Here is a 26,201-nt window from a genome sequence, read left to right on the forward strand (position 1 = left end):
TCGTACCCCACATACCTGTATGTGTATGCGTATACACACATATATACACTTATAATATTAGTTACAATTGCTATGCTTACAAATGAAATGGGCCTATGCGTGTTTTTTTAAGTTTCTTATTTTTGATTTGACAAAAAAAAAAAAAAAAAACTTAAAATAATAATAAAAAATATTTTCAATGGAACAAAATATTGTTTTAGATATAAACAAAAACTAAAAATACAAACAAATATAAATCTACAACCGATGCGCTCACAAAACTGTTCAATTTAAATGTGCTTATCAATAAAAATCAAGTAAATTAAACAAGGACAATATTAAAAGAAAAAAACTAAAAAAAATTGTAGCGAAAATGTTAAATGTAAAATGTAGCAAAAATTTGCAAACAGAAGAAGCTGATTTAAAAATAAAAACAAAAACACTAAAATAAATAAGAGAGCTAGTTGAATTTACATATATACATAATATATATACATTGTGTGTGTTTACACAAATATCAGCATATACATATATACATACATACATATTTATATACACACGCATATATATGAATGTGTTTAGAGATGAGATCATTTTGGTGAAATGCACTTGTTAATTATGCACAAATTTGACAGCTAAAGACGAAGAAGAAGAAGATGATGAAAAAGTAGACGAACTTTATAAAGAATTTACTTACATACATATACTATATAAAAAGAAACAAAACCAAATAACGAAGAACAATTGACAATAAAATTGAAACTGATTTTGTGTTTTGGTCCCATTTGAAGAAATTTGACCTCGAGGCATATTTACTAAAAGTTTGTAAACCAAAAATTGTATTAGCAAGGGCAAAATACACACCCCTAATTAAATTTAAAATGAAATCTTGCCGTACAATAACTAAAAATGTGCATAAATTTAAGTGTAACTACACACATACACACACTCACACACACACACACATAAACACGTATAACCAACTAAATGCTATAAGCAAAAAATGTCATACATATATACATACTATATACTTACATATATAAATGTTGAAAAATAAATGTATAAAACTATAAAAAAAAACTATTTAAATTTATATTTATTTTAATATTTAGGTTTCGTTACTGACGAACATGGCTAGATCGAGTCAGCTGTTTGTCCTAGTGAGGTATACCTTATGGGGCGGGCACGCCTCCTACTGCCCATCATATGCAGTTTTCCAGACAAATGTAACAAAGATAACATTCATTACAATTTATAAAAAGTTTGAAAACCATATTTAATTTAGCACTATAAATTGTGTAACAAACAAATGTCTTTATACAGTAAATTTGGAAATTCTGGAAATTTGGATAATGTTGAGTGCAAACTCACTTTGTACTTAAGTTAGAAATTCTATTTAGTTAAATGCATTTTAGCTTCACTTTAGGTAACTTTTGACCACATTCCGCATCTCGCCGATGACCTGTCGCTGATCGGCAGAGCCGACTACAGCAGTGCCCGATACAATCCAGTTGGCGCCCGCCTTGGCACAGCAATCGATGGTCTTTGGTCCGACACCGCCATCCACTTCAATATCCAGATTGGGATAGTTATTGCGCAGCCATTCCACTTTGGGCATCATGTCGGCCATGAAGGATTGGCCGCCAAAGCCTGGCTCCACGGTCATGACCAGCACTAGATCTGCTACATCTATATATTTCTCGATTTCCTTTACCTGCAACACATGTTTTTCAGTCACATAGAGAGCGCATGCGCACATAACCTCAAAAGTGTTACCTCGGTGCCTGGCTTGATGGCCAGACCCACTTTCATGCCGGCCTCCTGTATTTTTCGCGTAACACTGCATACGTCCTTAACGGGCTCCACATGAAATGTATACAGATTAACGCCCGCATCTGCCATAGGCGTTATCCACTGCTCTGGATTCTGAACCATCATGTGCGTCTCAAAGAATGCCTCCTACACAGTTCGTAGATACACGTATGCATATAAACACATCTCAAATAACAAAACCACACGCTTACCTTGATATGGTTACGCAAACATTTTACCATGGGATGGCCAAAGGTGAGATTTGGCACAAACGCACCGTCCATAACATCCAGATGCAAATAGTCTGCGCCATTGTCTAATAATTTCTGCGACTCAGCTGCCAAATTGGCCAAGTCTGCGTTTAATATGGACGGTCCGATTTTCGCTTGAATTGGCATCTTATTGGTCTTGTTGCAGGCGCAGCAATTTGGACGCGCCTTTGGACAAGATGGGGAAGCCGTTGTCTCTGCTAAGGTCAAACTAAGGGGAGCTGGTGCTCGAAATTTTGACGTTTTGAAACGTAAACAACCCAAGCGAGGGCTGCACAAACCTTGCAACGTTAACACGCGAATGGCCAAACAACTAAAGTTCATAATTTTCCATTTGGTGACTTCAATTTGTTCATTTTGCGCTTAATAAATACTTTTACATTGAGAATGTATGTAGCTTGGAGTGCTTAGATACAACTATAATTCGTCCTTAACATGTACGCCAGGATATTCTTTATTTTCGATGGTAACGCCCTTGCAACGTTCCTGCTCCACCAAAAAGTCTTTTGCCTCCCAGGCCTGGGCTCCATCCTTGAACAGGAAAATTGCTCGATTGTCGTCGACCATGTAGCGTTCCGCTTGTATGTGATTATTCCATAAACTGGTCTGCCACAGCTTCGTGATCTGTTCGCCCTCCTCTCGGGTGGGATTGCCGGTGACCGAAACAAATGTCATCAGCGTGCGCCCCTTTTTCGATACTTTGAGCAGCTCTTCGGGGTTTTTGCTATCTAAATTTGATAAATCTAGCTTTGGTTGTGGGCGCAGGTGCTCTGGTAGCTCATCTGGCTCAAGTGGGTCCTCATCTTCCTGTAAAATTAATTTTTATTTTGCTGCTCAAACTGAATGTTTAGTTTTACGTACATCCCATTGGTCGAGCAGACGCTCCAAATCGGCTTCGCTGTAATCCCGTATATCCTTTTTAGCCCACTCAGGTTTTTCACCATCCTTGAACTTCTTTGACAGCACGACGGGCACAATGGCCAGCAGTAGTAAAATAAACTGTATTTGCATTATTTAAAACTTATTTTATTTGTACCCGCAGCTCAACACGTCAGCTCGTGAATTGGCATTCGCTTGGAACAGCGCAGCGTGGATAGGCAAACAGCTGTTCGTTAAAATGGTATTCACTGGTCGCCGCGAGCAAAACAAACGCTTAATTATTTAATGTGTGGTCACACTCTTAATAGCACAGGGGAACGAACAGTCGAAGGAGTGACTGTTAAATAAAGTCTGCTAAAAGTGGGGAGCACGCACATTGCTTTTGCAATGAGAACTTCTCATTGAGTGACTCTCGCGATAATTACCTGAGCTGCCGCCACACAGGCACAGCTGTTAACCGCTCACTTTCAGTTGTAATCGAGCGGCCGTCGGCGTCGCGTGTGTTAAGTTTGTGCGTAGTGGAGAAAATGTTACATAGCACAAGGTAAATTTTCTACGGTGCTATTGTTGTTGCGCTGTGAACCACTTGGCAATTAAAGATAAAGCTTTGTATACGTAAATATATGCAAAAAAACAAATAAAGGCTATGGAGCTGTAGGTTTAAGAAAAGTGAATAGTATAAGTGAATTCATATCAATTCCAGGAGGGTATTCACACCCATCCATACCAACAATATGTTGTTAATTAACGTAACACTTTGAAAACAGTGCCAAATGTTTTACGCATATTGTGTATTTATTTTGTGTAATGCTTAGCGAATTATTTAAATACAGTGTCTTGTCTATTTTGTTGTTAGCATGTTTTAGTTGATTTTTTCCGTGGATGATTGTTGTTAGTGATGACATCATCATCAACATCATCGCTGTGTGTGTTTTTTTTTTGTTTGTCTCTCAATACTATTCCATTCTGTTTTGTTCTAATGTTTAGAAAAGGCTAAATTCACACGAAACGGAGAGCGACCAGGCAAACCACGCGTACTCGCACACGCACACCGTTCGAACTTAAATAATAATAAATAAACATAAACGAAAGATTACAAAATCAATCGGCAGCCGCTTTTTAGCTGTTAACAGCTGGTTTCACCTAATTGGAGTTGAAAGGTGTTTGTTGAAAACGGCACAGCAACGCCGGCTAGAACAGCAACGACGACGACGACGACGGCGCCGCCAGCTTCAGGATGGTGTTCGAGGCCATAGTAGCAGATGTGCTCAACAAGGTGCTGGGTGATTACATTGAAAATTTGGATCACAAGCAATTGAAAATTGGCATTTGGGGAGGTGAGTTCACAAAAAAAATATGTTCCCCAACTGTGTACGTAAAATGCACGCAGTTAACTGTCACGCTATTTGCGCATTTAGCTTAATTTATTATCCACCACCATGCTCTATATATGTATATACCATACATATGTGCGCTGGTATGTACATGCATATGTATTGCTTGATCACATCATTTTTTGTCTTTGCTTGCGCGACCTTATCCTTCTGGCTTTGCACAGTGACCCAATTGTTAAATATTTGCATGGGCGTGAGAGTGCCGTGAAAGCGCTCTCCCATGTCTGTTTGCTGCGTCGCTCTTGCTCTCGCATTCACGCTCTCTCTATCACTCTTGCTCTTTGCCCATCTCTATTTGAAGCTGTTGAACTGTTGCTTCCATTGGGAATGCTATTCTCGCGTTTGTATATAGGATCAACAGAAACAATAAAAAGCACAAGAATGACAACAAAAGCTGCGGCTTTCAAGCGGTTTCTACTCTTCTGCAGAGAGCATAACAGTTTCCTCAGACAATTTGCTTTAGCTTTAAGAAGAGATAATAAGCGAAGCTATACAATCACAGTAAACAGGTTACTCTGACAGATAGATCCCTTGTATACATTTTTATATGTATATGCATTGAATTTACTACTCTGGAATTTACTACACAAGTAGTTATTTGATATTAGCATAGGGTATTTAAAATTCATCTTGTAACAGTTTTTTTATCTCTTCTTTAGCCTGTAGCAGTATAATATTACTTAGGGTTTTTTAAAAAGAAAAATAAGAGTGTTTATCAGCTGCCTGCTCAAATTACACGATATGAAATGATAAAAATGCAACGCTTGGGCTTTTCTTATTGTTTAGGCTTTTATATAATAAATGTAAATATGTATATAAGCGTTATCTTTTATATAAAACGCATTACAAAGTAAATTTACATACTTAAAAATACAAGAGCCTTTCAAATAGCTCTTGACTTTTATTATATACATATCTTTTAATTTTAATTAAGTCCAATAAAGTTAGTGGCTAGCCTTATACGTATATAGCATGTTTGTCCCGGTAAACGGGTTTCTCGGCGTCTATTTCAGCTTGAATGACAGCTAAACAAAATTTTGAACTTGAACTCGGATGACATAATGCGTAGCTCATGAATAATATCTTTGTTCACTGAGTGCTTTTATTTGAATTTTAAACCATTTCAGGTTATAAAAGCTGCGAATAGAATAGATATAGGATAGATGTAAAAGTCTATTTAGAAGGTTTTTAGAGTATATGGCAAATGGCAATAATTAACATATATTGTTTAACAGGCAAGTCTATTTAATAAACATATATTTATGAAATAGCAAATACATTATAGGTGAATATGTATATATATTTATATATATATATACATGCTTTCGATGAACTCTATATTTGTAGTAAATTTAGTTTAAGCTTAGCTCATTTTGCTTACCTATAACAAATATTAATCATTCCCTGGTTTGTTTACTCAAAATTAGAATACATTTAAATAATTGCCTCTCAATTGTAAATACATATACACATTAACTGATTCATCCAAGGTTTTCGTATTATTACTTCATGTGGGCAAATTCTCATATATGGGCCGCTTACTGATAAGCGACACTTGTGCGCGATAAGAGAGCTATACAGACTCAAAAGAAAAACAATTTTAAATTTTTCTTCGAAAGGGGAGCACCTGGTAGTAAAATGTGTTTATATATAGGTGAACATATTCAAAAAGAAGCACAACTGTCTATAATAAATTTTGTGATTAAATATAATTTAAAATATATATTAGAAAAAAAAAGATTTTACTCCTTTTAATAAAAATAAGAAATCAATAGAAATATTTCAGTAGCTCCTTCCTTAAATCGGTTATAAAAACGGTATTAGCTTATATAATTAATTAATCGGTCAACTCAAAATTTTGGACAATATTCTCTTAGCTTCTTATCGATGGCAAGTCTAGTATTTACCGATAATACGAAATAGATTGAATGGTGCTCATATTTCAAAAATTATCAGATTTATGGGTCAATATTGCATAGAATATGAGGTAATTTTTCGTCTGATCGTTAACTAAACTGACCTATATTAGGTAATTCAATCAAAAAATTAATATACGCTATCCGAGGTCAAAAATGTTTTCTTCATTCCATATGGCATTCCGCGCCTAACAAACAATCGAAATTCCAGGCACGCCCAATAGCCAGCCATGTGTGCTTGATGTGGCTCGCCATAAATACATATACATTTATGCATATATATATATATATATATATATATATATATATACATATATGTATATCTAAACTTATGTATAAATGGTTGGCCATATTTTGTTACCCTCGCACTTGCCGGCTTTTGTTTATTTGTTTGCCCAACAATTTTCAAGCATTTGCTGTAATAAATCAATTTGCTAATAGTGCGCATTAATAAGGTATATATTTTTCAAGTATTGTCTATTTATTTTTACATTAAGCTATAAATATATAATTGAACATTTGTTTTTTTTTAATTTTCAGGCGATGTGGTCTTGACCAATCTGCAAATTCGCAGCAATGCGCTGGATGATATGGATTTGCCCGTTCAGCTAGTCTATGGCTATTTGGGTAAGTTGAAAAAATATAGTTGAAGGTAAATGTTTATCTCTTTTTAATGTGTATACTTTGCTTAGGCAAATTGGTGCTGAAAATACCCTGGAAGAATTTATATAGCCAGCCGGTTATAGCCGATATTGATGGTCTCTATGTGCTTGTCACGCCCAACAATAATGTCCGATACAATGCTGAAAAGGAGGAGAAAAAAAATTTGGCTACCAAAATGGCTGCACTGGATGCTCAGGAGGCTGCGATGAAAAAGGAGCTAGAGCCGGGTACGATAAATCTAACATTAATCTATATACATTATATATCTAATCCTATTTCTCATTATCTTGCAGCTGTGCCCAAGGCTGATGCTGGCTTCACGGAAAAGCTGACTGCACAAATTGTGAACAATTTGCAAGTAAAAATTAGCAATGTGCATTTTCGCTATGAGGATTCCACAACGATGGGATCGGCGTTCTCGTTTGGCATAACGCTGCATGAACTGGAACTTTATACAACGGATAATAACTGGGACAAGACCTATATGACGGAACGTGCACCGGAGGTCTTTAAAATTGCGAATCTCTCCTGCCTCGCTGCCTACATGAACTGCAAGGCTAGGCTTTATGCGTCTGAAGAAAGGGAAAAGCTAGTTGAGACGTTCAAGGATCAAATAGCACGCAAGGACTTTAAGCCCACCAACTACTGTTATGGTACAAATTCTCTACTTTCCTTTAGTTTTATTTGCAAATAGAGTCTTACACTCCTTACTTTTATTTCATTCAGTTTTGGGTCCCATTTCCTGCATTACGAAGTTGAAGCTGAACATGAATCCAGAACTGGATGAGCCAGCATTTGAGAAACCCAAAGTTGATCTTAGTCTGGAGATGGAAACCCTCAACGTGGGCTTGACCAATAAACAGTTCCAATATCTTATGCAGCTGGGCGATGCGATGAATCGTATGCAGCTAGGCTTGCCGTATCGTCAATATCGGCCCTACAATATACGTGAGTCATATAGCATTAATAAGTAAAGTAAATTTCTTAAGATATCTTTATGTACATGTAGCTTATAAGGGTCACGCCAAGGAGTGGTGGAAATTCGCAATTACCGCTGTGCTCGAGTATGATATACGACGTCCGAAGCGCACCTGGACCTGGGATTACATAAAAGATCATCGAGAGCGTTGCAACGACTATGCCGAGGTACGTTTTCTCAACTATAAGCAGCTTGAATCGCCACTAATTATTCTCTTTCTCTCTTGCAGAAATACAAAGAACGTGAGCTCTCTAAAAAGCCAACAAAAACGCTGGAGGAATCGTGCAAGATGCTGGAAGAGAAGTTGGATCTCTTCAATCTGTTGCTCATAAGGCAACGCGTTAACATCGAGATAGTCAAGTACCGCGAGTCAATACCACCTCGGCAAACGAGCTGGCTTGGCAACTGGTGGGGTGGTAGTTCTGCCAAGTCGGATGGAGACGAAGGCACCAGTCAAAAATTGGGTAAAACAATAGCCGTAAACCCTATTTTGCAATATGTAACATACTCTTTTTTTATAGTTCGCAAATTCGAGGCTGCTATGACGCCAGAGGAGAAGGCCAAAATGTACAAGGCGATTGGTTACGAGGAGAATATGAAGCCGCAGGATGTGCCCATAGAATATGTGGCTCTCAAAATGAGTTTCAAACTAATTGCACTCGAAATGGGCCTATACCAGGAAGTGCAGCTTGACGCCGATCAAAGCAGCGCCTTCGACTATTTCAATTTGCCATCGATAATATTATTGAAGTTCTCTATGGCAACTGCAACGATTTTACAAAGACCGGCTGACGATGCCATGAGCGTGACAGCGGGCATGAAGTGTTTGCAGATGACAGGTGTAACTCAAAACGATCGCGCGCCCATGCTGATCGAGTCCATAACAACGGATGAGTTCAATTTGCTGGATATATTCTTCGAAACGAATCCAATTGATAAGCAGTGCAATCAACGTGTCAAGGTCGTCGCTCGTCCATTGCAAATCACCTACGACTCGAAGACCATTATGGCTGTTAGCAGTGTCTTCAAGCCGCCGACTGATGTGAATTTGTCGAAATTCGAGGCAACGGCTGCTTCGAAGCTGGTGGACATCAAGGAGCGCTCAGCGACGGGCATGCAGTATGTTATCGATCAGAAATCCATATTGGATGCAGACATATTGCTAATGCCCAACATACTGGTGGTGCCGCATGGCGGCTATTATGTGTCCGATGAGAAAGCTCTGATTGTGCTCAGTATGGGTCAGGTGCATATGACAACCAAGCCACACAGACGCACCTCAGACCAAGTTAGGGCATTGCACGATGAGGGCGTCGAACAGAAGGACATATTGAAGTCGGTTATGGAAAACTCCTATGACAGATTCATTGTGGAAGTAAATGATGTACAAATACTAGTGGTGCGGCCACATGAACCATGGCAAAGTGTTCTCAATATCGCCGAATCAACAGAATTGCATGTCCTGCTGCCGACGTCGCTTAAGGTGGAGGCTGCATTGTGCGTCTTTGACAATGATCCGCGTTTGCCCAAGATCAAAATTGATATAGTGATGCCGGCGGTGCAGCTCAGCATAACCGAAGATCGTATGCTGGAAGCCATCGACTTGGTCACCAACTTGCCCCTGCCCCAGAGCGATGCCCCAGATTTGGCGCCTGTTTTGCGACGCTCACGCAGCTCAATATCGAACTTCATAAATCGTGAAATCAAGAAGCGTACCACTCCAGTGGCCGAAGCAGAGCAAGCACTTCAGGACGAAATAATACAATATACCAATGTCGAGGTAAATTTCTCCCTACAAAAAATCACTCTTAAGCTGGTGGAATCGAATAGGCGCTGTGAAACGGATGGCGATACGGAATCGACATATGTAACGCCAGAGTTGGAGATGGTAACAAGCACCAATGAGCTGTCGATCCTGTCTGACCTTCAACAAGAAATAAGTCAGACACTGCTATTTGAAGTTCTCCAAGTGGAGACATACATGGCCCAGCGCACCTACGAAACAGTTGCGTCTGTCAAGTAAGTAGCGCCTCTGCAAAAAGAAATCAAATGGGTTTTTTATTCCATCACTAATTTATGATCTTTCAGATTGGGCAGCATTAATCTCAAGCACTTCGATTGTGTGGACACGGCGGATAATGTCCTAGATATCATAGATACACCTGGATACATTAAAGACGAGAAATATTTATTCACTATCAGCTATACGATGGCCGATAAATTGTCGCCCGAATTTAATACTAAATACAATTCCGTCGAGCAGCTGATGGTGGCCAATTTCGAGGTACTCGACATTGTGCTGCATCAGGAGTGTCTGCAGCGTCTGTTGAAAATGGCCAACGATTTCCAAAAGCGTATGGATGTCATATTATTAAATTTGAAGCCACGCGATCGCTACGCATCTGCGGCCGATGGCGATGGACTAAAGCACAAACTGCAAGCTATTATGGAAGACGCCGAAACAATAGTCACCAGCCAAAAGATGTCCGTGCGCCAGAACAAAGGGAGGAGGAAACTGATTGTGGATACTGTAAAAATGCGTATGATTGCCAATATTGAGGCGATTAGCTTGAAGCTAACCTCTCGCAAGCGTCCACTCTCCCTGATGCAGGTGAAGCACTTCGTGACTAACATAACACTAAAAGACTCGTACACCGAGGTGAACATTGGACTCAAGGATATTGTAATGTTAGATCTCAATCCGAGAACAATACATACCAAAGTGAGTGCAAGCCAACGATTTATATAGAATGTGAGACTAATCGAGCTTTGAATTACTTTTACAGATATTGACCATTGTGGGCCAGGATGCCTTCAATTGCCAGGTGGTGCTGTTCAATAAGGAGTACACCCATAACTACAATTCAGATGATATGAAAGTAACGGTGGACATTGGCTGCATGAAGATTGTGTTCCTCAACTGGTTTGTCACCGGTCTACTGGTAGGACGTTATAGATATATCCTTATTATATATCGTTTATTCACACTTGTTTTCCTATCGGTAGAACTTTTCAAGTCACTTCCAAACTGCCCAGGATGCACTCACGAATGCCAGCGCAGCTGCTGCCCAGTCGGCTAAGCAAAACGCCATCAATGCCTACGAAAAGGCAACGCGCATGAAACTGAATATTAGAATTAAAGCGCCTGTTATACTGGTGCCGGTGGATTCACAAAGCACAGATGCATTGGCCATTGATTTGGGCTTGCTGGAGATGACAAATACAACTATCGAGACGCCAGTGCCCAGTGTGGACCAATACGCTGTCATCGATGAGATAAAACTGCAGCTAAAAGATGTCAAAATATCGAAGGTGGTTATATTGGATACAAACGATTCACAGGTCGATGGTGAGTAGGACTCGACTAGATAATCGATGAGTATAGATTTTATAATGATATTTATGGGTTTAATCAATAATATAGATGTGGATGCTGTTCTTGGAATTAAGACCTCAGTCAATATGATGGATCCTATGAGTTTTACGCTAACGGTAACGCGCAATCTATCATTCGCTTGGTACACGGATGTACCAGAGATGAATCTTTCGGGTCACTTAAAGTCTGTTGAGGTAACAAAGAAAGAGCACGCTAAGAATCTATCGACAATCTAATTTATATTTATAACGCTCAATTACAGCTAACACTCTACATGGACGACTATGCGCTCATCATGTCTATACTGAACAAAAATTTGAACGAAGGTCTCGCTGAGTTTCCACCAAACGAAGTCGAGATAAAGGTTCCACCTTCACACATCGCTCAACGTACCGGAACAAATGCTGAATCAGGAGCTTCTGTGCAGATTTCAGATGACCCACTAAAAGTATGCGAAAGTCTTAAGCTCAACTTTCAGTTTGATGGCGTCATTATAAATTTGATGGAGGGTTCGTAAACCGTAATCTGCTCAACCTGTGGGAAGCAAAAAGATAATTTATATTTTTAATTTACATTACTTTTTTAGAGGAAGGCGAAGGATTGGCCTGTTTTGGAATTTACTATTTGTCTGTGAAGGGCACCAAACTGAACAATGGCACGCTCAGTGTATCCGTTGTCCTCTGCAACATACAATTGGATGATACACGTTCGTCAAACAAAAGCAAAATACGTCAATATCTTAGCTGCAAAAACTGGGATGCGGAGAAGTCTAAGAAGGACAAAATTCTTGAGACCTGCCAGAAGGAGGTATGGAACTACATGGTTGATGTAACGGCAATTTTAAAAGAGGACGACGTCTTTGGTAATATGCAATGAGCTTGTAATCTAATTACTTAATATAATTATATATATATATATATATTTTGCAGCTGAAGTACGAGTGCGCAGTTTCGATTTGATCGTTTGCATTGATTTCCTAATGAAGTTGACCTTGTTTCTGACTTTGCCCGTCGAATCGGAACCCCGCGAACCAGGCGTGAAGCTGGAGAAAAGCCCTTTTAAGGAATCGGCAACAACGGCGCGAGAAAGTGCAAAAAAAACCGTGGATACGATGTCAAGTACGTGAAGTATATATAAATATATATATAAATTCTCAATTACCCTAATCCTATCTATATATGTTTTCCATGTAGTGCCCCAAGATACAAACAAAAAAATGAATCTGATACTTCATATTGATCAGCCGGACATTATATTGGTTGAGAGCCTAGATGATTTGAATACTAATGCAATTATCTTTAATGTGAGTTGAAAATTTTCATTATTGACTTTTGTCATTGATTTAATATTTCGAATATCCGCAGGCACAAGCGCATCTTAATTATCGGTCAATTGGCGAGAAGCAGATAATCAATGGTGAAATCACAGCGCTTAAGATATATATGTGCTCATTTTTGCCAGAGCGTCGCGATGCGACCCGTCATTATATTTTGCATCCGGCTGTTATCAGTTTGCAGGGCTCCACGCCCGAGTCGGAGGGCCTGCACATAAGTCTTAAGCTGAGTGATATTATCATTAATATCTCGCCGACAACGATTGAGTTGCTTAACAAAGCGATGCTGAGCATTACGAGCGGTGCAGCTGAGAAGGCAGCCATTGATAGAGATGCGACGGACTATTCCAAGATTTGGTATCCAAAACCGTTCCATTCAAAGACCTATTGGTTCACAAAAGTGGAGGAGGCCATCGAAGCGAAAGAAATACCAATGTCGCTCCAAAGTGATGCGGAGAAGACCGAGAAGTGCGTGATTGAGATGCCCAGCATAACTCTTGTGATTGAATCGGGACAGGGATACTATACGAAGCCTCTCCTTTCACTAGACACACGCATGACGGCTGTCTTTAATAACTGGAGCAGTAATTTTACTGCGCATGGCTCCCTAACACTCAATATGGTAGATGATACTTTGATTACTCAGTTATTGTATATATTGTTAACAAATATTTCACGTCTTGCAGAACTATTACAATCAATTCATGGCCGAGTGGGAGCCGATTATCGAGCTAAACGAGGTTATGGGACGTAATGGCATCAGAGAGTATATACCCTGGGAATTGCAATTCGATATGAGCTTTGAAAAGATGGAATCTGACTTTGATGAGTTACAGGAGGATACAGCAATGAACATTCGCATACATTCCAAGGAGAATCTAGAAATAACGGTTAGCAAAACATGCCTTAGCCTGCTCAGTGAATTGGGCGAGGCCTTTTCGCAAGCCATGGACAAAAAGGGCATCCAAAAGCCAGAGGTTACCGCTCCTTATGTGGTCATCAATGATACGGGCTTTAACATCACACTGAATTTGGAGAACGGTGTCTTTACGCTGCACGAGGTGCATCGTGGCGGCAAGCTTACAAGCAACGCTTTGGTTCTGCACGCATTAAACAGCCCAGATGATCAGCTGGTCGATCCAGTCGACATAAAAAGCTGTACGATTTCGCCTGGCGGCAAAGCCTATTTGCAAACCAAGGACATGAGCACGATGTCCGAAAGCCAGATCGACGACTATAATCTCTATGTGACGGTAAATTACATAACATATACTCACAGCTAGTAATCCTCTGATATGTACGTGGTTTCTTTGTCCACAGCTGGGTGATCTAAGTGGTGAACTTGCGCTGCCCGTTAGTAAAGCCGACACGCGCTACTTTCCGATACCTAACACCGCTTTGCCCGAACAGTGGGCCATTGTCTCCCAGGTCAAGCTGGAGTATGGCACCACCAAAATCAATATCCATGGCGTTTTAAGCGTACGTAACTTCATCAATGAAGTTGTCTCAATTCCTTATATATATATATATATATATATATATATGAAATTCTCTTGTAGATCTTGAACCATTTTACGAGACCAATTGTAGTGCATCGACGCCACGACACAGAAAATCGATTCATTCGTGTTGGCGTCGCGAAACCTAATGAGGTTTTCAATGTGCCGCTGCACGCCATCTATGCAAGTGATAAAGAGCTGTACTTTTCAGTGAAGGGCTATCACACGTCCGTTCAGAGCCTCTCGTGGTATATAAATCCATCAGATATGAACTATGAAAGCCAAGTGCAATGTGAACCCATCGACGCATTCGAGCCGCTCAACATGAATTTTCAGCGACGCAAGCATGAGATTTTCTTCGAGAACACCAACAAGTATCGACTGCGAAGTGCCCATTATATGGTTCACATACGTCCTCCACTATCCCTGCGAAATTGTTTGCCCATTGACATCAAAGTCTCTGTGGCTGGCTGTTTGGGTCGCCAAATTAACGTCGAATCTGCAGGTCGCGGATCGACAGGGAATTCTGACGTAGAAGAGCGTTACGAGAAGCAGGACTTTTTAGATTTTGGCGAAAAGGAGGTGAATCCCGGGCATATCCTGCATTTGCCCACGGTTCGTATGACTGCAAACGGCAAAGAAGCAAAGAGTGTGCTAGTTATACGTGTAAGTAGTCTAATCTAAATCTAGAAATCCACAAATATGTTTATGTTTATAAATTGCGTATTTGCTTATAGCTTTTGCAATATCTGGAGAAAGATTGGTCCCATGCCTCTGAAATTCCCAATCCCAGTGATGACGTAACCGTGTGGACATTTTCCTCATATGATTCAGATGTTAAAATGGAAATGGATCTATTTGTGCGGTAATTATTCTCGTCTTTAATTTCATCATATTTAAATAACCAAATACAAATACTATTGAAATTGACCATTGCAGCTGTAGCAAAATATTTGGGAAAATTATACTCACCCTGTACAGTCCGTACTGGATGATCAATAAGACGGGCAAGATGCTCACCTACAAATCAGATTTGTCATCTGTGGAAATGCTGTATCATCCGCCCGAGTATTCCGGTCCCATACTGTTAGCCTTCCGCGATAAGATGTTCTTCGACAAGAAGAAGGCAGCGATCCGCATCGAGAGTGGGGAATGGAGTGAGAAGATTCCATTGGACGTGGCTGGCTCGATTGGTGGCGTTACCTGTACTGCAAACAATCAGAAATTCCAAATCGGCGTACACAATCATTTGACAAACAATTCGCTGACCAAACAGATCACGTTCATACCGTTCTACATAGTGCACAATAAATGCCGCCATACGATCGAATTGCAAGAGCTGAATCGGCCCGGCGACCCTTGGCTATCTGTCGAAGAGCTCGAGTATAAGCCACTGTGGCCTAAGAGCGAGACACATCGCAAGCTGATTCTGCGCGTAGGTAAACAGGTGACGCCAGCGTTTGACTACACCGAGGCGACCTGTACGCTGCTCAAGCTGACCAACAGTCCCTACGGCGGCGTCAATGTGGATGTGCAGTCCACAGAGGGCGGCGTCTACTTAACATTCACCGAATACCAGCCGGCGGAGGCACCCGGCCTGATCATCAATCACACCAGCAAGGATCTGATCTACTATGAGAAGAACACCGAAATAATTAACACTCTGAAGCCGAAGCAATGTGTCCTATTTGCCTGGGACGATCCGACGGGTCCTAAAATTTTGGTATTTGGCAAGGATAAACAGGAGACCGATCTGAAACGCGACGAGATCGATACGGTTACGTAAGTGGAATGCAAATGCGAGGTTGTGCTATGTTTTGCTAATTGCTTCTTACAGTCTGCAGAACGACAGCAAAGCCTATTGGGTGTCCTTCCTCTATGGCATGCAGCGTGTCCTGTTGGTCACCGAAGTTGAGGCGGTCGCCAAGCGAACGGAGACCACTGCAGCACTGCAGACCATAACGCGTAGCATTGATTTGCATATACATGGCATCGGCATCTCGGTGGTTAACAATGAGGCTGCCCTGGACATACTCTATTTGGGCATTACCAGTTCGGGCATAGTGTGGGAGTCAAGAAAGCCGAACAAGAAACGTTTCAAGGAGATGACCATAAACGATTCAGAGCTGATCGAAGCCGAGTATCAGCGCTATCTGGTGCACAAGTCCGTCAAGGAGGTGAAGACATATCTGCTGAATAACAAATTTCCGGTGCGTATACGAAATGGACTCCATACATATACAGACATTTCTTTATACACACTATAAACAATTTGCAGCTGGACTTCAACACAATGACGATCACGAAACACATTGCACGGCGTTTGCGTCGCAACTTTTATCCAGCTATTTGGGTGTCGCTCAGGTCATCTCCGTTCCAGAATCAATTGCATGTGAAAATTAATCGCATACAGGTGGACAATCAATTAATTGATCCCATATTCAATGTGGTGCTGGCACCGATCGCTCCGCCAAAGAGTGTGGCCACAACCACATCGATGAAGCCGTTCATCGAATGCAGCATAGTGCAGCGCGTGATACCCAATTCGGAAGTGAAGCAGTACAAGTATGCATCCATCTTGATCCAGGAGTTCCACTTTAAGGTGGACATTGTGTTTCTAACGGCCATTGCGGAGATGTTCTCGACTGAAGTGACCGATGAGCAAGCGGCCAAGCTGTTCCGCAGCGATGTGGACTCCATTGAGCTGCCATTGTCCACGTTCTTCGAGGAGCACTCGCAGCAGGAGCAGAAGAATTACTATGATAACCTGCATTTGGGTCCACTGAAGATACATGTTAGCTTCTCCATGGCTGGCGCCGATGCAATCTCGCTGCCCGGCTTCCTCGGTACACTGGTCCAAGGTGTGGGCGTAACGCTAACGGATGTCAATGATGTCGTCTTCCGTTTGGCCTTCTTCGAGCGCGAATTTCAATTCTTTACCCAACATCAACTCGTCAACGAGGTGACGTCCCACTATAAGGGCCAGGCACTGAAACAGCTCTATGTTTTGGCTCTGGGTCTGGATGTACTGGGGAATCCATACGGTTTGGTCGTGGGTCTTAAGAAAGGTGTTGAGGACTTGTTCTACGAACCTTTCCAGGTGAGCAAAATGCTAACCAAAAGTTAAGCCTTGACTATTTTAAGCTACCTAATCATGTTTGCAGGGCGCCATCCAAGGACCTGGCGAATTTGCTGAGGGTCTGGTGCTGGGCGTCAAGTCGCTCTTTGGCCACACCGTGGGCGGTGCTGCGGGCGCCATGTCCAAGTAAGTTTCTTACTAGTGGAGTTACATAGCCAGCATCAGTTAATTAATTCATCTCCCTTCCACTAGAATCACTGGCGCCATGGGCAAAGGTCTGGCTGCCTTGACCTTTGATGACAAATACCAAAAGAAACGTCGAAGGGGCATGCACAATAAACCAAAGAATTTCCATGAGGGCCTCGCACGCAGCGGCAAGGGTCTGGTCATGGTGAGAGCTCAGCCGGCACAGCAATTGCAACTCACACTAATCCAAACTGAACTTACCTTTTCCACTCGCAGGGCTTTTATGATGGCGTGACGGGTGTGGTTACTAAGCCCGTTGCTGGCGCACGCGACGAGGGCGTGGAGGGCTTCTTCAAGGGCCTGGGCAAGGGCGCCATCGGCCTGGTGGCGCGTCCAACGGCTGGTGTTGTGGACTTTGCCAGCGGCAGCTTTGAAGCAGTCAAACGCGCCACCGTGGGCATCGATGATGCCAGACGCCTGCGACCGACACGCTTCCTACATTACGACTATGTGCTGCGTCCCTATTGCTACAGCGAAGCTCTGGGCAACAAGATACTAAAGTAAGATTCACAACAATATTCCCATATATATGTCATATGTTAATCGTATTTCTTGCTTTGGCAGGGAGGTGGACAAAGGCAAATATGCGGAAACGGACAATTTTGTGCACTGCGAGGAGATTGTGCGCCGAGCCGAGTACCTTTTAATAACCAATCATCGAATGATCTATGCGCAGCGCAACGATATGTTTGGCGTCTGGAATGTGAGTGAAGCGTGGCCTATTTCCATATACATTTATTTAATATTTATGCTCTTCTCCCTTCGGTTGCTCAGTCCTTGTGGTCGTATCAGTGGGAGGAAGTGGACAGTTTTGTGAACAATGGCCGCGGCATGCAGTTCAAGGTGATCAGCCGCGAAAGCAAAGGCATAATGGGTCTCTTCTCACCGAAAGAATCGAACACCAAAATCGTATTGGTGCCTGACGAACGGAGACGTGAAGCTCTGTTGGCTGTAGTTGAATCTCAAATGCGTGCAGGCACTCAGCTGCGTATGCCCACCTCACGCTACTCGACGCGTATTATATAGTAAAGCGGGACTGCTCCAACGACATAGCATTAACTACCTCGCGCTATTTCAAGCTATTCTGCACACTCTGACATGCACTCTCACACACACTCACACTTAAATGCATAAATACCCCCTCTAATATACATACATATATAACCAATGTATATATCCAATTTATGTTTTGATATTAAAATTTTATGTCAATGAGAAAGGATAAACATGAAAAGTATGTGTTTTATCGCTAACCTAACTCTTTATAAATCTGTGCTATATATATATATTTCTATATCAATGATAATGATAATCCAGGATGCGACGTCCTACACTTTTTTGAGATAGCTGCTGGGCGGCGTAGCCAGCGGCATTATTGGCTCATAGTTGTTGCAGTTGTCGCTCTCGCAGAAGGACGTCAGGGAGGCCAGCGCATTGGCCGCCAATGCCTCCACGCTGAACATGGTCGACAGATGGCCGCTGCTCTCGAACTGATTGATGATCATGTTCACCTTGCTCTTGGCCTCCGCTTTCAGGCAAGGCGATGTTGGATTGCTGCTCTGCTGGTGCTGCTGATGCTGCTGCTGTTGATACTGTTGCAGATCGTTGGGCGCTCCATCGTAGCTGCCATCGCACATATCCAATCCATTGAGCAGATTCTCCTTTTCGCTCAGCTTGCACTTGGCGTTGGCCGGTATGCTGGTGGGGCTGCTCGTTCCACCGCCCGTCGAGCGGGAATTTTGAGTCGAGCTGGTCTTGTTGAGGCGACTGAGAAACCAGTTGCGTGCCAGCTTGTCGCAATCCTTGCCGGGCGTCTTCTGTGGACTCGTCGGGGGCGTCTGCGTTGCCTTGCGCTGCTTCTTTTGGTCCTTGAGTGTGGCCGGACTGCAGCTGCTGCAGTTGCTGCTGCCGCTGGTTAGGGACAGCAGTTCCGGTTCGCTGTTGGGGTTGCCGCACGAGTAGCTCTTCTTGACAGCCTTCTTCAAGCGCTCCGGACTCGTCAGCTGACTAGAGAGCTCGCTGTGCACCGTCTTGACCTTGGCCTGGAAATCTAGCGCCAAATTGCCATGCAGACTGGATGGCTGTGGCTGTGCCTTGAGCTCGACAGCAGCACCAGCACCACTACCACTTGCAATAGCACCACCATTGAGCAGCTCAGCTGTTTCCACCTCACCGCCAGCTGGCTCCTCGTCCATGACCAGCGGCTGGGGCGGGCACTTTGGTATGTCGTATTCGAAACGTTTGGCCAATGCACTCGGACTGTTGCACTTTTCGGGCAGGCGTGGCGGTGTCAGCGCCTCCCCAAAGTTATATATGGGCGACGGCTCCTCGTAGATGCTGTCGCTGTTGGTGGCCGCTGTCGTTGTCGAGGCCGCAAAGTTGAGTCGCTTCATGACCGGCGGCGTGGGCAGTTTCCGTAAGGACTTAAGCGTTGCCTGGGCAACGGCCTCGCCCCGTATGGCCGCCTCAATGGCGTGTATCCACTCTTTGGCATCGACCTCGTTGTTCGCCTGATAGACGAACTTCTTGCTCGGATCAGCGGTGGTGATTTGAAAGCAAACCTCACGCCGTTTGCCCTCTCCAAAATGCTCAATCTCAATGGCCGAGCTCTTCAGATAGAGGCTGCTGCTCGGCCGACAAGACGTCGGACCATCCGCATAGCACAGCATCCAATCATTCAGGATGCCGCAGTAGTATTTCTTGGTCTGGTCGAAGAACAGGCGTTTCTCGATGCGCTGCAATTGGCCGAATTTGATGGAGCGATGCAAGGCCAGGTGCCCAGCGGGCAGATCAGCGTAGGGGCAATTAATGAACAGTTCGTGCGCGAAAACTTGCTGGGTTTCCTCTTCTCCTGGATTTTGGCAAATGTCATAGATCTGCTGGTCCTGTTGCTGTTGCTCTTGCTGCTGCTGGTGCTGCTGGGGATGCTGTGAGTGCTGTGAATGCTGTGAATGGGGATGCTGCTCCAATTCCAAATGCTGATTGCTAGAGCAACGAAAGGTTTTATCACTGTTCAACGATTGACTGCTGCTCAGATCGATGTACTCCCTCGAGGCGGACACTGCAATTAAAGTCAATTACTTGCATGCTGGCTAATAGATAACTACCACAGTCTATAGACTCTATAGCAGTCTAACTCTGCTTTGGCACTCACGCGAAGTCTTGGAGGCTGCAATTGGCGTTGAAATTGCTGCTGCTGGGGCTGCTGTTGCTGCTGCTGCTGCTGTTGCTGCTGTTGATGTTGAGGACATCATCTCCAGATAGCAACCGGTCTCGGCGCCCACTTCGCTGCAGCCATTCGATTTAATGGATGCTGCTGTGGCCGTGGCATCTCTTGCTGATGTTGTTGGTGCTGTTGCTGCTGCTGCTGTTGTTGCCGCCTGATCGTCTGCATAGCTGGCCAGCAGCTGGTCACAGCGCTGCAGCAACTCCTGCGTCTGCTCCGCTGCCGTCACATGAAACAGATTCGAAGTATTCTCATACTCTGATGTCGCTAGCGAGGCACGAAAGTGAGCACGCACATCTGCAAGAAGACGTAAAAGTTGAAGACGAAGAGGAAGAAGTTGTACAAGAGGAGCATCTAGAAATGGGTAATGTTAACTGAAAGCTAAATAAGGCGAACGCATTCAATTTAATACGCTCCATTGAACTAAATGGCATTCAATTGCCTCAAATGCTCAGCGAGGGGTTAAGCAACTCATATGAGTCATACTTATGTACATACATATGTATATATAGCATATCAGATATGAGCTTATAGTAGTGTATGCCTATGACCTCATATGAAGAGCCTAAAGAGTCAACTGCGAGTTGACCGCAAGCAATTAAAAGCAATTTCACTGGGCGGCAGAGAAAACAAAAACAATAAAATAAGAAATTAAAACAGAGAAAATAATAAAAACCAAAACAATCCAGTTTCCCTAGTGGCTACCTTCTCATGCTGCTTAAGTAGGTTTAACGGTGAACATTGACAACACAACTACTACAACTAAAACAAAACAAAAATTGCCAGAAATCTTGTTAAAATTGAAAAACACGCAAAGAAATGGCCCAGACAAACGTAATTAGTATGAAATAACTTAAATGAAATAGCAACAACAACTACAACGAACGCCAAATACACTTTCACAATTCGGATAAATAACAAATTTGTTTATATATAATTATTTGGGGTTACTTTTCCATATTTTGCTTAAATTAAATTTCATTTAAAGATAAAACCAAATTTTTACACAAATTTAGAATTTATTTTTTATTTTTTTAGATTTCAATGGAACCAAAGGCCGACTTAGTTATCAATAAAAATTGTCGTGTAAAGAATATGATGATATGTATTTATATAAGACTGCGACATATTGCGCCACAGAATCGTTATACCCTATCAGAAGAGCATTAATGCTTGCAGACTTAACTGCCGACGCGTTAAAAGAAGGGCTTTAAGCAAAAGCTACATACATATATAGTATTTATATATACATATATACATATATACATATATATTATAAATATAAATATGTATGCCTAAAAGAACCAGCGAAAGAGTGGCCAAAAAACGCGCCGAAAAATGAGTTTTAATATAATAAAATTTGTACAATATACAAAAGTTGAAGCATGAAAAGAACAAAGCGCATTAAGCTCGCAGTCAAGTTAAGAGCCAAAGACTTTGCCTCAGTCTACGCCTCGGTCTCAGCCTCAGCCACAGCCTCAGCATCCATCTCTCTTCTCTTGTTCTTCTCAGCTCCAGATCGTAGACGGTCCATGGCATGAGTCAATATATATGTATATACTATATTGTATCTGAGGGTTATTAATGTTTCGCTGTACAAGAAAATTATATGGCCGCAGGGCAAGTCGAGGCACATGAACATTTCTACAAGTAGTTTGGACTCTCAAGTTTGTTTTTTTGTTGTTGTTGTTCTGTGCTGGGCTTAATTAACAATGCCGTCTAAATTATCTAGATAAATATGCGGTTAATGCGTAACTACTTTAATATTCTGTTTAGCTGCACACATAATTGTTTAATAAAGTTGTTTTAATACCCTGTACTTATAAAACTGCGCTAAAAGTGGTTTAATAAACGCTCAAGAGCGACATCTGCTAGGGCATTAAGCGCAAATGTGGTTGAAGAAGATGGAGATGAAGAGGATCTGGAGGTTGAGACCATTCGAGAGGCTCGTTAGGGTCGATGGGTTAGGAATGATGGAAAGAGGGAGAGAGGCAGGGAGTTAAAGATGGCCAAAAATACAAAAACCAGAAGCTAATGTGGGGGAGATAGAGATGGAGAGAAATCGAGGGAGAGAGAGAGAAAGGCAGCCAGTCAGAGAAGAGAGAAACCATTTATCAAGCTCTACAAAGATAATTAGCAAATAATATAGGGAATCTTCTACATATTTCAAATATTAAAGAATTTTAACTCAATTATTTTTATTTGCTACCTCATTCTAAAAATATTTTTATGTATTCTACTCATTAAATATTTCTTTAATTTGTAATATATTTTTGTAATATAGTATTATATTTCTATTATGCACAAGGGTCTCCAGAGTAGGCACTTTCTAATAAGACCTACACCTATTTAAACCCAATCTATATTATAAACAAATACTGTAACTTATTCAAATAATAACAGCTTTAGCACTTAATACTCAAACTTCAAGGCATAACCGAATCATGCATGCCCTGCAACGCACTTTCACTTACACTCAGTAGACACATACATATGCAAATATGCGTGTAGCTAGTTAATATGCACATTTAAATAGCTATTAACTATTCTGCTTAGCTGCTATTGACTTACCCAGTAAAAATTGTTGAATTTCAATGCGTTTTGAGGGCTTTGAGTCGATATCCATGATTAATCATAAAACGCGTTAATTCAAAGCGTTCAGTGTTAATGTTTGTTTATATGGCTTTTTGTAGATCGTTTGATTTTGGATTTGTATATGTTTTATTATTATTATTTTTTTTTTATTGTTGATTTTTGTTGTTGCTGTTTGTGTTAGCAATTAACAGTTGTCTGTGAAAATAAAGTAGCTCACAGTTTTTCTTAAATCACATGCAATGCGAAGCACTCTCTATAAAAATTGCAGTAAATATTAAAAAATAAATATTATTAACAATTTCACTTGCTCAGCGCGTTTCTCAAGAGAATACAAAAAAACATAAAACTCATTTCGAAATGAGTGAGCAGAAATAAATAAATGAAGTTACAAGCAATTCTGTCTCCCACAGAGAGAACAGAAATCAATCCATGCTATGGTCCGTTCAGAGTTTATAAATAGATCAGTTCAGAGAGATCAGTTTAACAAGATCTAGAATAATCAGATTCTGTGCTCAATGCTAGCTTCAAATGATACCCTGCATTAAATGTGGCTACACTTATAGGCAGTGACCGACTTTCTGTCCCTCTACCTGCCTGTCTGCCTCTCTATCAAAATTTTAGCCAATTGCCTGTAGGATTCATTTGCAAGACAATGCCAGCTGTTCGCCATATTTGGTGTCTGCTGTAGCTATGCTCGTTGATTTTTAAACAAGAACTTTTGTAATGGGTATCTGTGTGGGGTTCATTGACTTTGATCAACTTATGCTAAGTAAATATACTTCCGTTTAAACAAAGAATAAGATTGTGGAATTGTGGCTCATATGATAACTGTAATATGCCATCTGATAGCTGCTGAATTGAATCGTGTCTATGTATATGTTTGTAAATATATATTTTCTAGATGTGCATTTTGTAAAGATAGAATTTATTATCTTTGAAATATTTTAAATATTTTAGTGTTCTTTAAAAATGACTTTTGTAATAATCAGATATTTGCTGGTTAGATATATGTCTGTGTAATACCTGTATAATAATCTTGTTAAGCTATAGGCATGAGCTTAGTTCTGGAAGCAAATTCTTTTCAAGCTTTTCAATTACTTCTAGCTTGCTTAGTCTGGTATCTATTGGATAGATCGTTTCGTTGCATTCCAAAATATTATATATAGTTTTTGTTTTATTTTGTGTATTGTCTGTTTTGTTTTCGTGGTTTTGTTGCTTTTATTTGGTTGCACGCTTCGCTTGGCGCCTGTGGAAAATCAACGCGGCGTTGATGACGTTATATTTTTTTTTTGTTCATCATTAGCTCTATACGAATTTATATATTGCATATGTATAGGAATATATACGTATATGTATATTTGGTACGCTCTGTGACTGCAGTCAACCTATAACTGTGTGTGTTTATACATATGTGTCATTAAATGTTATTACGAAATGGCTTTGGGCTGATTTTCATAATGCGATACTTAGTTTATGCAGCGCCGCTTAGCACCTGGGCAAGGGCTGAGGGGGTAGAGGCACAATGGTAGGGGTTGGTGTGTGTGTGTGTCTGCCTCTAGGTTATACAGACATGTCTGTCGTCTGAGCGTCTGTTCTGCGGTTTATTTGTCTGCTTGTTTGTGTCGCCTTTTGTGGTTAAAAGTAGGAATAGATTGTGTACACAGAGAGATTGCTAGAGAGCTAGAGTGAGAGCCAGAGAGGGAGGGGGAGAGTGGGAGCAAGTCTTGTGGGGGTCTAGTGACTGCTGCTACTTGGCAAATGTTTTATGTAGCTAAGCTGAGGCGGGTCTCTGGCCCAACCTTTTTAATTGTGACTCATCCGCAAGAAAAAAAATAAAATGAAAATAAGGCAACGCGTGTCGTTGGCCATAAAAAAGAGAGAGATATATGCATATGAGAAAGAAGTATGGAATATGTAAGCTTTTCTCCGTTAGAACTTTTACTTTTTTCTCTTTCCCTCTTTCTTTTTATGGCACATAAAAAAAATTAGTTTGGCAAATGTTATTCGATTTGCTTTATTTGATATCTTTTCTTTTCTGCACTGAGCCATAAACAATTTCTATCGCTAATTAACACTTGCAGTTGAACATATCGAATTTCTATTTACTGTGTTTTCTCTTCTGGCTCAGGTTCTGGTTCTGCTTAAGTTATTTTTCAATGTAAATATTTGATTTGAGGCTTCGGCATTTGGAATTGTTTAGATTATATGGCTACAGCGCAGGCGTGTCAGCTGCGCCGCAGTCGCTGCGCTGCGCTGCTGCTTGTCTGTCTGCATTTCCGGTCATTTATCAAAATGCAAACTGCATTTCCTGCGCTGCAGACTTCAAATTCAAATTGAAAATCAACTTTGGTATTCGATTTGTTATTTCTCTTTCCCCTTTCTTTTTGTATTTTTTGATTTATGCTTGTAAATTTTGCATCCGGTTTTTCACTTGATTCTTTGTCACACTGCGCCTTTGTTTTTACCCATACACTTTGCTCTTGCTCTTTGCGTTGACGTTGACGTTGACGTTAGCGTCGACGCCGGCGTTGACACCTTTTCTGCTTAAGCTTAACAACAACAGCTTTTCTGTAACAGCGCTCTCCGTAGAACCAATGCGAACGCAGACGCAGTCGCTTTTCATTGCGAATACGTTTGTGTGCGAGCGAGCGAGATGGCGCGACCGCAAGCAATTGAGCGCTTTGCGCGCACTATGCGAATTTTAAAGCGCGACTCTGTGTGCGCGGCCGTGAATCACACGAACGCAACTGACTGAAAAGCAACAGCAGCGCAGCCAAATGACTAGAGCGGCTGCCGCTCTGTTGGCTTCCCCACCATATGTACGTGGGGGAGCCGAAGCCGAAGCCGAAGAACAAGCCGAAGCCGCACGCACGAACAGCCAAACAGGCACACACGAAGCCGATGCCTGTTGCTGTTGGAGCTGTAGTTGTTCTTGTTGTTGCTCACTTTCTTTGTA

At 41.6% G+C, this 26,201-nt stretch overlaps 4 protein-coding genes and 1 long non-coding RNA gene across 7 annotated transcripts; 2 read left to right on the top strand and 3 right to left on the bottom strand.

Moving 5' to 3' along the window:
- Positions 1–1,224: 1,224 nt before the first annotated feature.
- On the bottom strand, positions 1,225–2,384 carry LOC6579329 (ribulose-phosphate 3-epimerase). The gene is made up of 3 exons (XM_002005189.4): positions 2,004–2,384; positions 1,756–1,938; positions 1,225–1,693 (listed from the first exon to the last, which is right to left on the bottom strand). Exons 1-3 carry the CDS (start codon positions 2,382–2,384, stop codon positions 1,397–1,399), a joined length of 861 nt encoding a protein of 286 aa, XP_002005225.2. The 3' UTR covers positions 1,225–1,396.
- LOC6579330 (LDLR chaperone boca) lies at positions 2,384–3,150 on the bottom strand. The gene is made up of 2 exons (XM_002005190.4): positions 2,922–3,150; positions 2,384–2,867 (listed from the first exon to the last, which is right to left on the bottom strand). Exons 1-2 carry the CDS (start codon positions 3,069–3,071, stop codon positions 2,478–2,480), a joined length of 540 nt encoding a protein of 179 aa, XP_002005226.1. The 5' UTR covers positions 3,072–3,150; the 3' UTR covers positions 2,384–2,477.
- Positions 3,151–3,250: 100 nt separating this feature from the next.
- Positions 3,251–18,658, top strand: LOC6579331 (vacuolar protein sorting-associated protein 13). The gene is made up of 30 exons (XM_032730178.2): positions 3,251–3,483; positions 3,927–4,276; positions 6,790–6,876; positions 6,942–7,139; positions 7,206–7,565; positions 7,639–7,860; positions 7,922–8,058; positions 8,121–8,355; positions 8,413–9,910; positions 9,980–10,613; positions 10,678–10,833; positions 10,898–11,240; positions 11,316–11,461; positions 11,530–11,776; positions 11,854–12,129; positions 12,197–12,385; positions 12,461–12,570; positions 12,632–13,222; positions 13,287–13,853; positions 13,921–14,079; positions 14,160–14,765; positions 14,837–14,964; positions 15,039–15,881; positions 15,937–16,309; positions 16,378–17,199; positions 17,264–17,364; positions 17,431–17,569; positions 17,641–17,924; positions 17,989–18,127; positions 18,199–18,658. The coding sequence occupies exons 2-30, from the start codon at positions 4,177–4,179 to the stop codon at positions 18,448–18,450; spliced, it is 9,942 nt and encodes a 3,313-aa protein (XP_032586069.1). The 5' UTR covers positions 3,251–3,483; positions 3,927–4,176; the 3' UTR covers positions 18,451–18,658.
- On the bottom strand, positions 18,601–25,996 carry LOC6579332. Of its 3 annotated transcripts, none has more exons than XM_002005192.4 (4): positions 25,717–25,996; positions 23,222–23,498; positions 20,579–20,947; positions 18,601–20,485 (listed from the first exon to the last, which is right to left on the bottom strand). In XM_002005192.4, the coding sequence occupies exons 2-4, from the start codon at positions 23,274–23,276 to the stop codon at positions 18,753–18,755; spliced, it is 2,157 nt and encodes a 718-aa protein (XP_002005228.1). In that variant the 5' UTR covers positions 23,277–23,498; positions 25,717–25,996; the 3' UTR covers positions 18,601–18,752. The 3 variants fall into 3 exon arrangements, with proteins under 3 accessions (XP_002005228.1, XP_043866870.1, XP_015019083.1); XM_044010935.1 differs by having other exon boundaries at positions 25,711–25,996; XM_015163597.3 differs by lacking the exons at positions 23,222–23,498; positions 25,717–25,996 and adding an exon at positions 21,602–21,705.
- Positions 21,417–22,291, top strand: LOC122757725. The gene is made up of 2 exons (XR_006357842.1): positions 21,417–21,484; positions 21,689–22,291. It is a non-coding gene; the product is annotated as an uncharacterized LOC122757725 (long non-coding RNA).
- Positions 25,997–26,201: the final 205 nt, after the last annotated feature.

The sequence above is a fragment of the Drosophila mojavensis genome, unplaced genomic scaffold (genome assembly GCF_018153725.1).
Source record: "Drosophila mojavensis isolate 15081-1352.22 unplaced genomic scaffold, ASM1815372v1 contig_80, whole genome shotgun sequence".
NCBI classification, from domain to species: domain Eukaryota; kingdom Metazoa; phylum Arthropoda; class Insecta; order Diptera; family Drosophilidae; genus Drosophila; species Drosophila mojavensis.

Bases quoted from the DNA above. Each gene is read 5' to 3' on its own strand.
- LOC6579329 (XM_002005189.4), bottom strand. From the start codon at position 2,384: ATGAACTTTAGTTGTTTGGCCATTCGCGTGTTAACGTTGCAAGGTTTG. The intron at 1,939-2,003 runs GTAAGCGTGTGG...CGAACTGTGTAG, and splicing joins GTTTGCGTAACCATATCAAG to GAGGCATTCTTTGAGACGCA. The intron at 1,694-1,755 runs GTAACACTTTTG...CATGTGTTGCAG, and splicing joins CCATCAAGCCAGGCACCGAG to GTAAAGGAAATCGAGAAATA.
- LOC6579330 (XM_002005190.4), bottom strand. From the start codon at position 3,071: ATGCAAATACAGTTTATTTTACTACTGCTGGCCATTGTGCCCGTCGTG. The intron at 2,868-2,921 runs GTACGTAAAACT...TTAATTTTACAG, and splicing joins GTCTGCTCGACCAATGGGAT to GAAGATGAGGACCCACTTGA.
- LOC6579331 (XM_032730178.2), top strand. From the start codon at position 4,177: ATGGTGTTCGAGGCCATAGTAGCAGATGTGCTCAACAAGGTGCTGGGT. The intron at 9,911-9,979 runs GTAAGTAGCGCC...ATGATCTTTCAG, and splicing joins GAAACAGTTGCGTCTGTCAA to ATTGGGCAGCATTAATCTCA. The intron at 13,854-13,920 runs GTAAATTACATA...CTTTGTCCACAG, and splicing joins ACTATAATCTCTATGTGACG to CTGGGTGATCTAAGTGGTGA.
- LOC6579332 (XM_002005192.4), bottom strand. From the start codon at position 23,276: ATGGATATCGACTCAAAGCCCTCAAAACGCATTGAAATTCAACAATTT. The intron at 20,948-23,221 runs GTAAGTCAATAG...GTCTTCTTGCAG, and splicing joins AATTCAACAATTTTTACTGG to ATGTGCGTGCTCACTTTCGT. The intron at 20,486-20,578 runs GTGAGTGCCAAA...CTTTAATTGCAG, and splicing joins TGCAGCCTCCAAGACTTCGC to TGTCCGCCTCGAGGGAGTAC.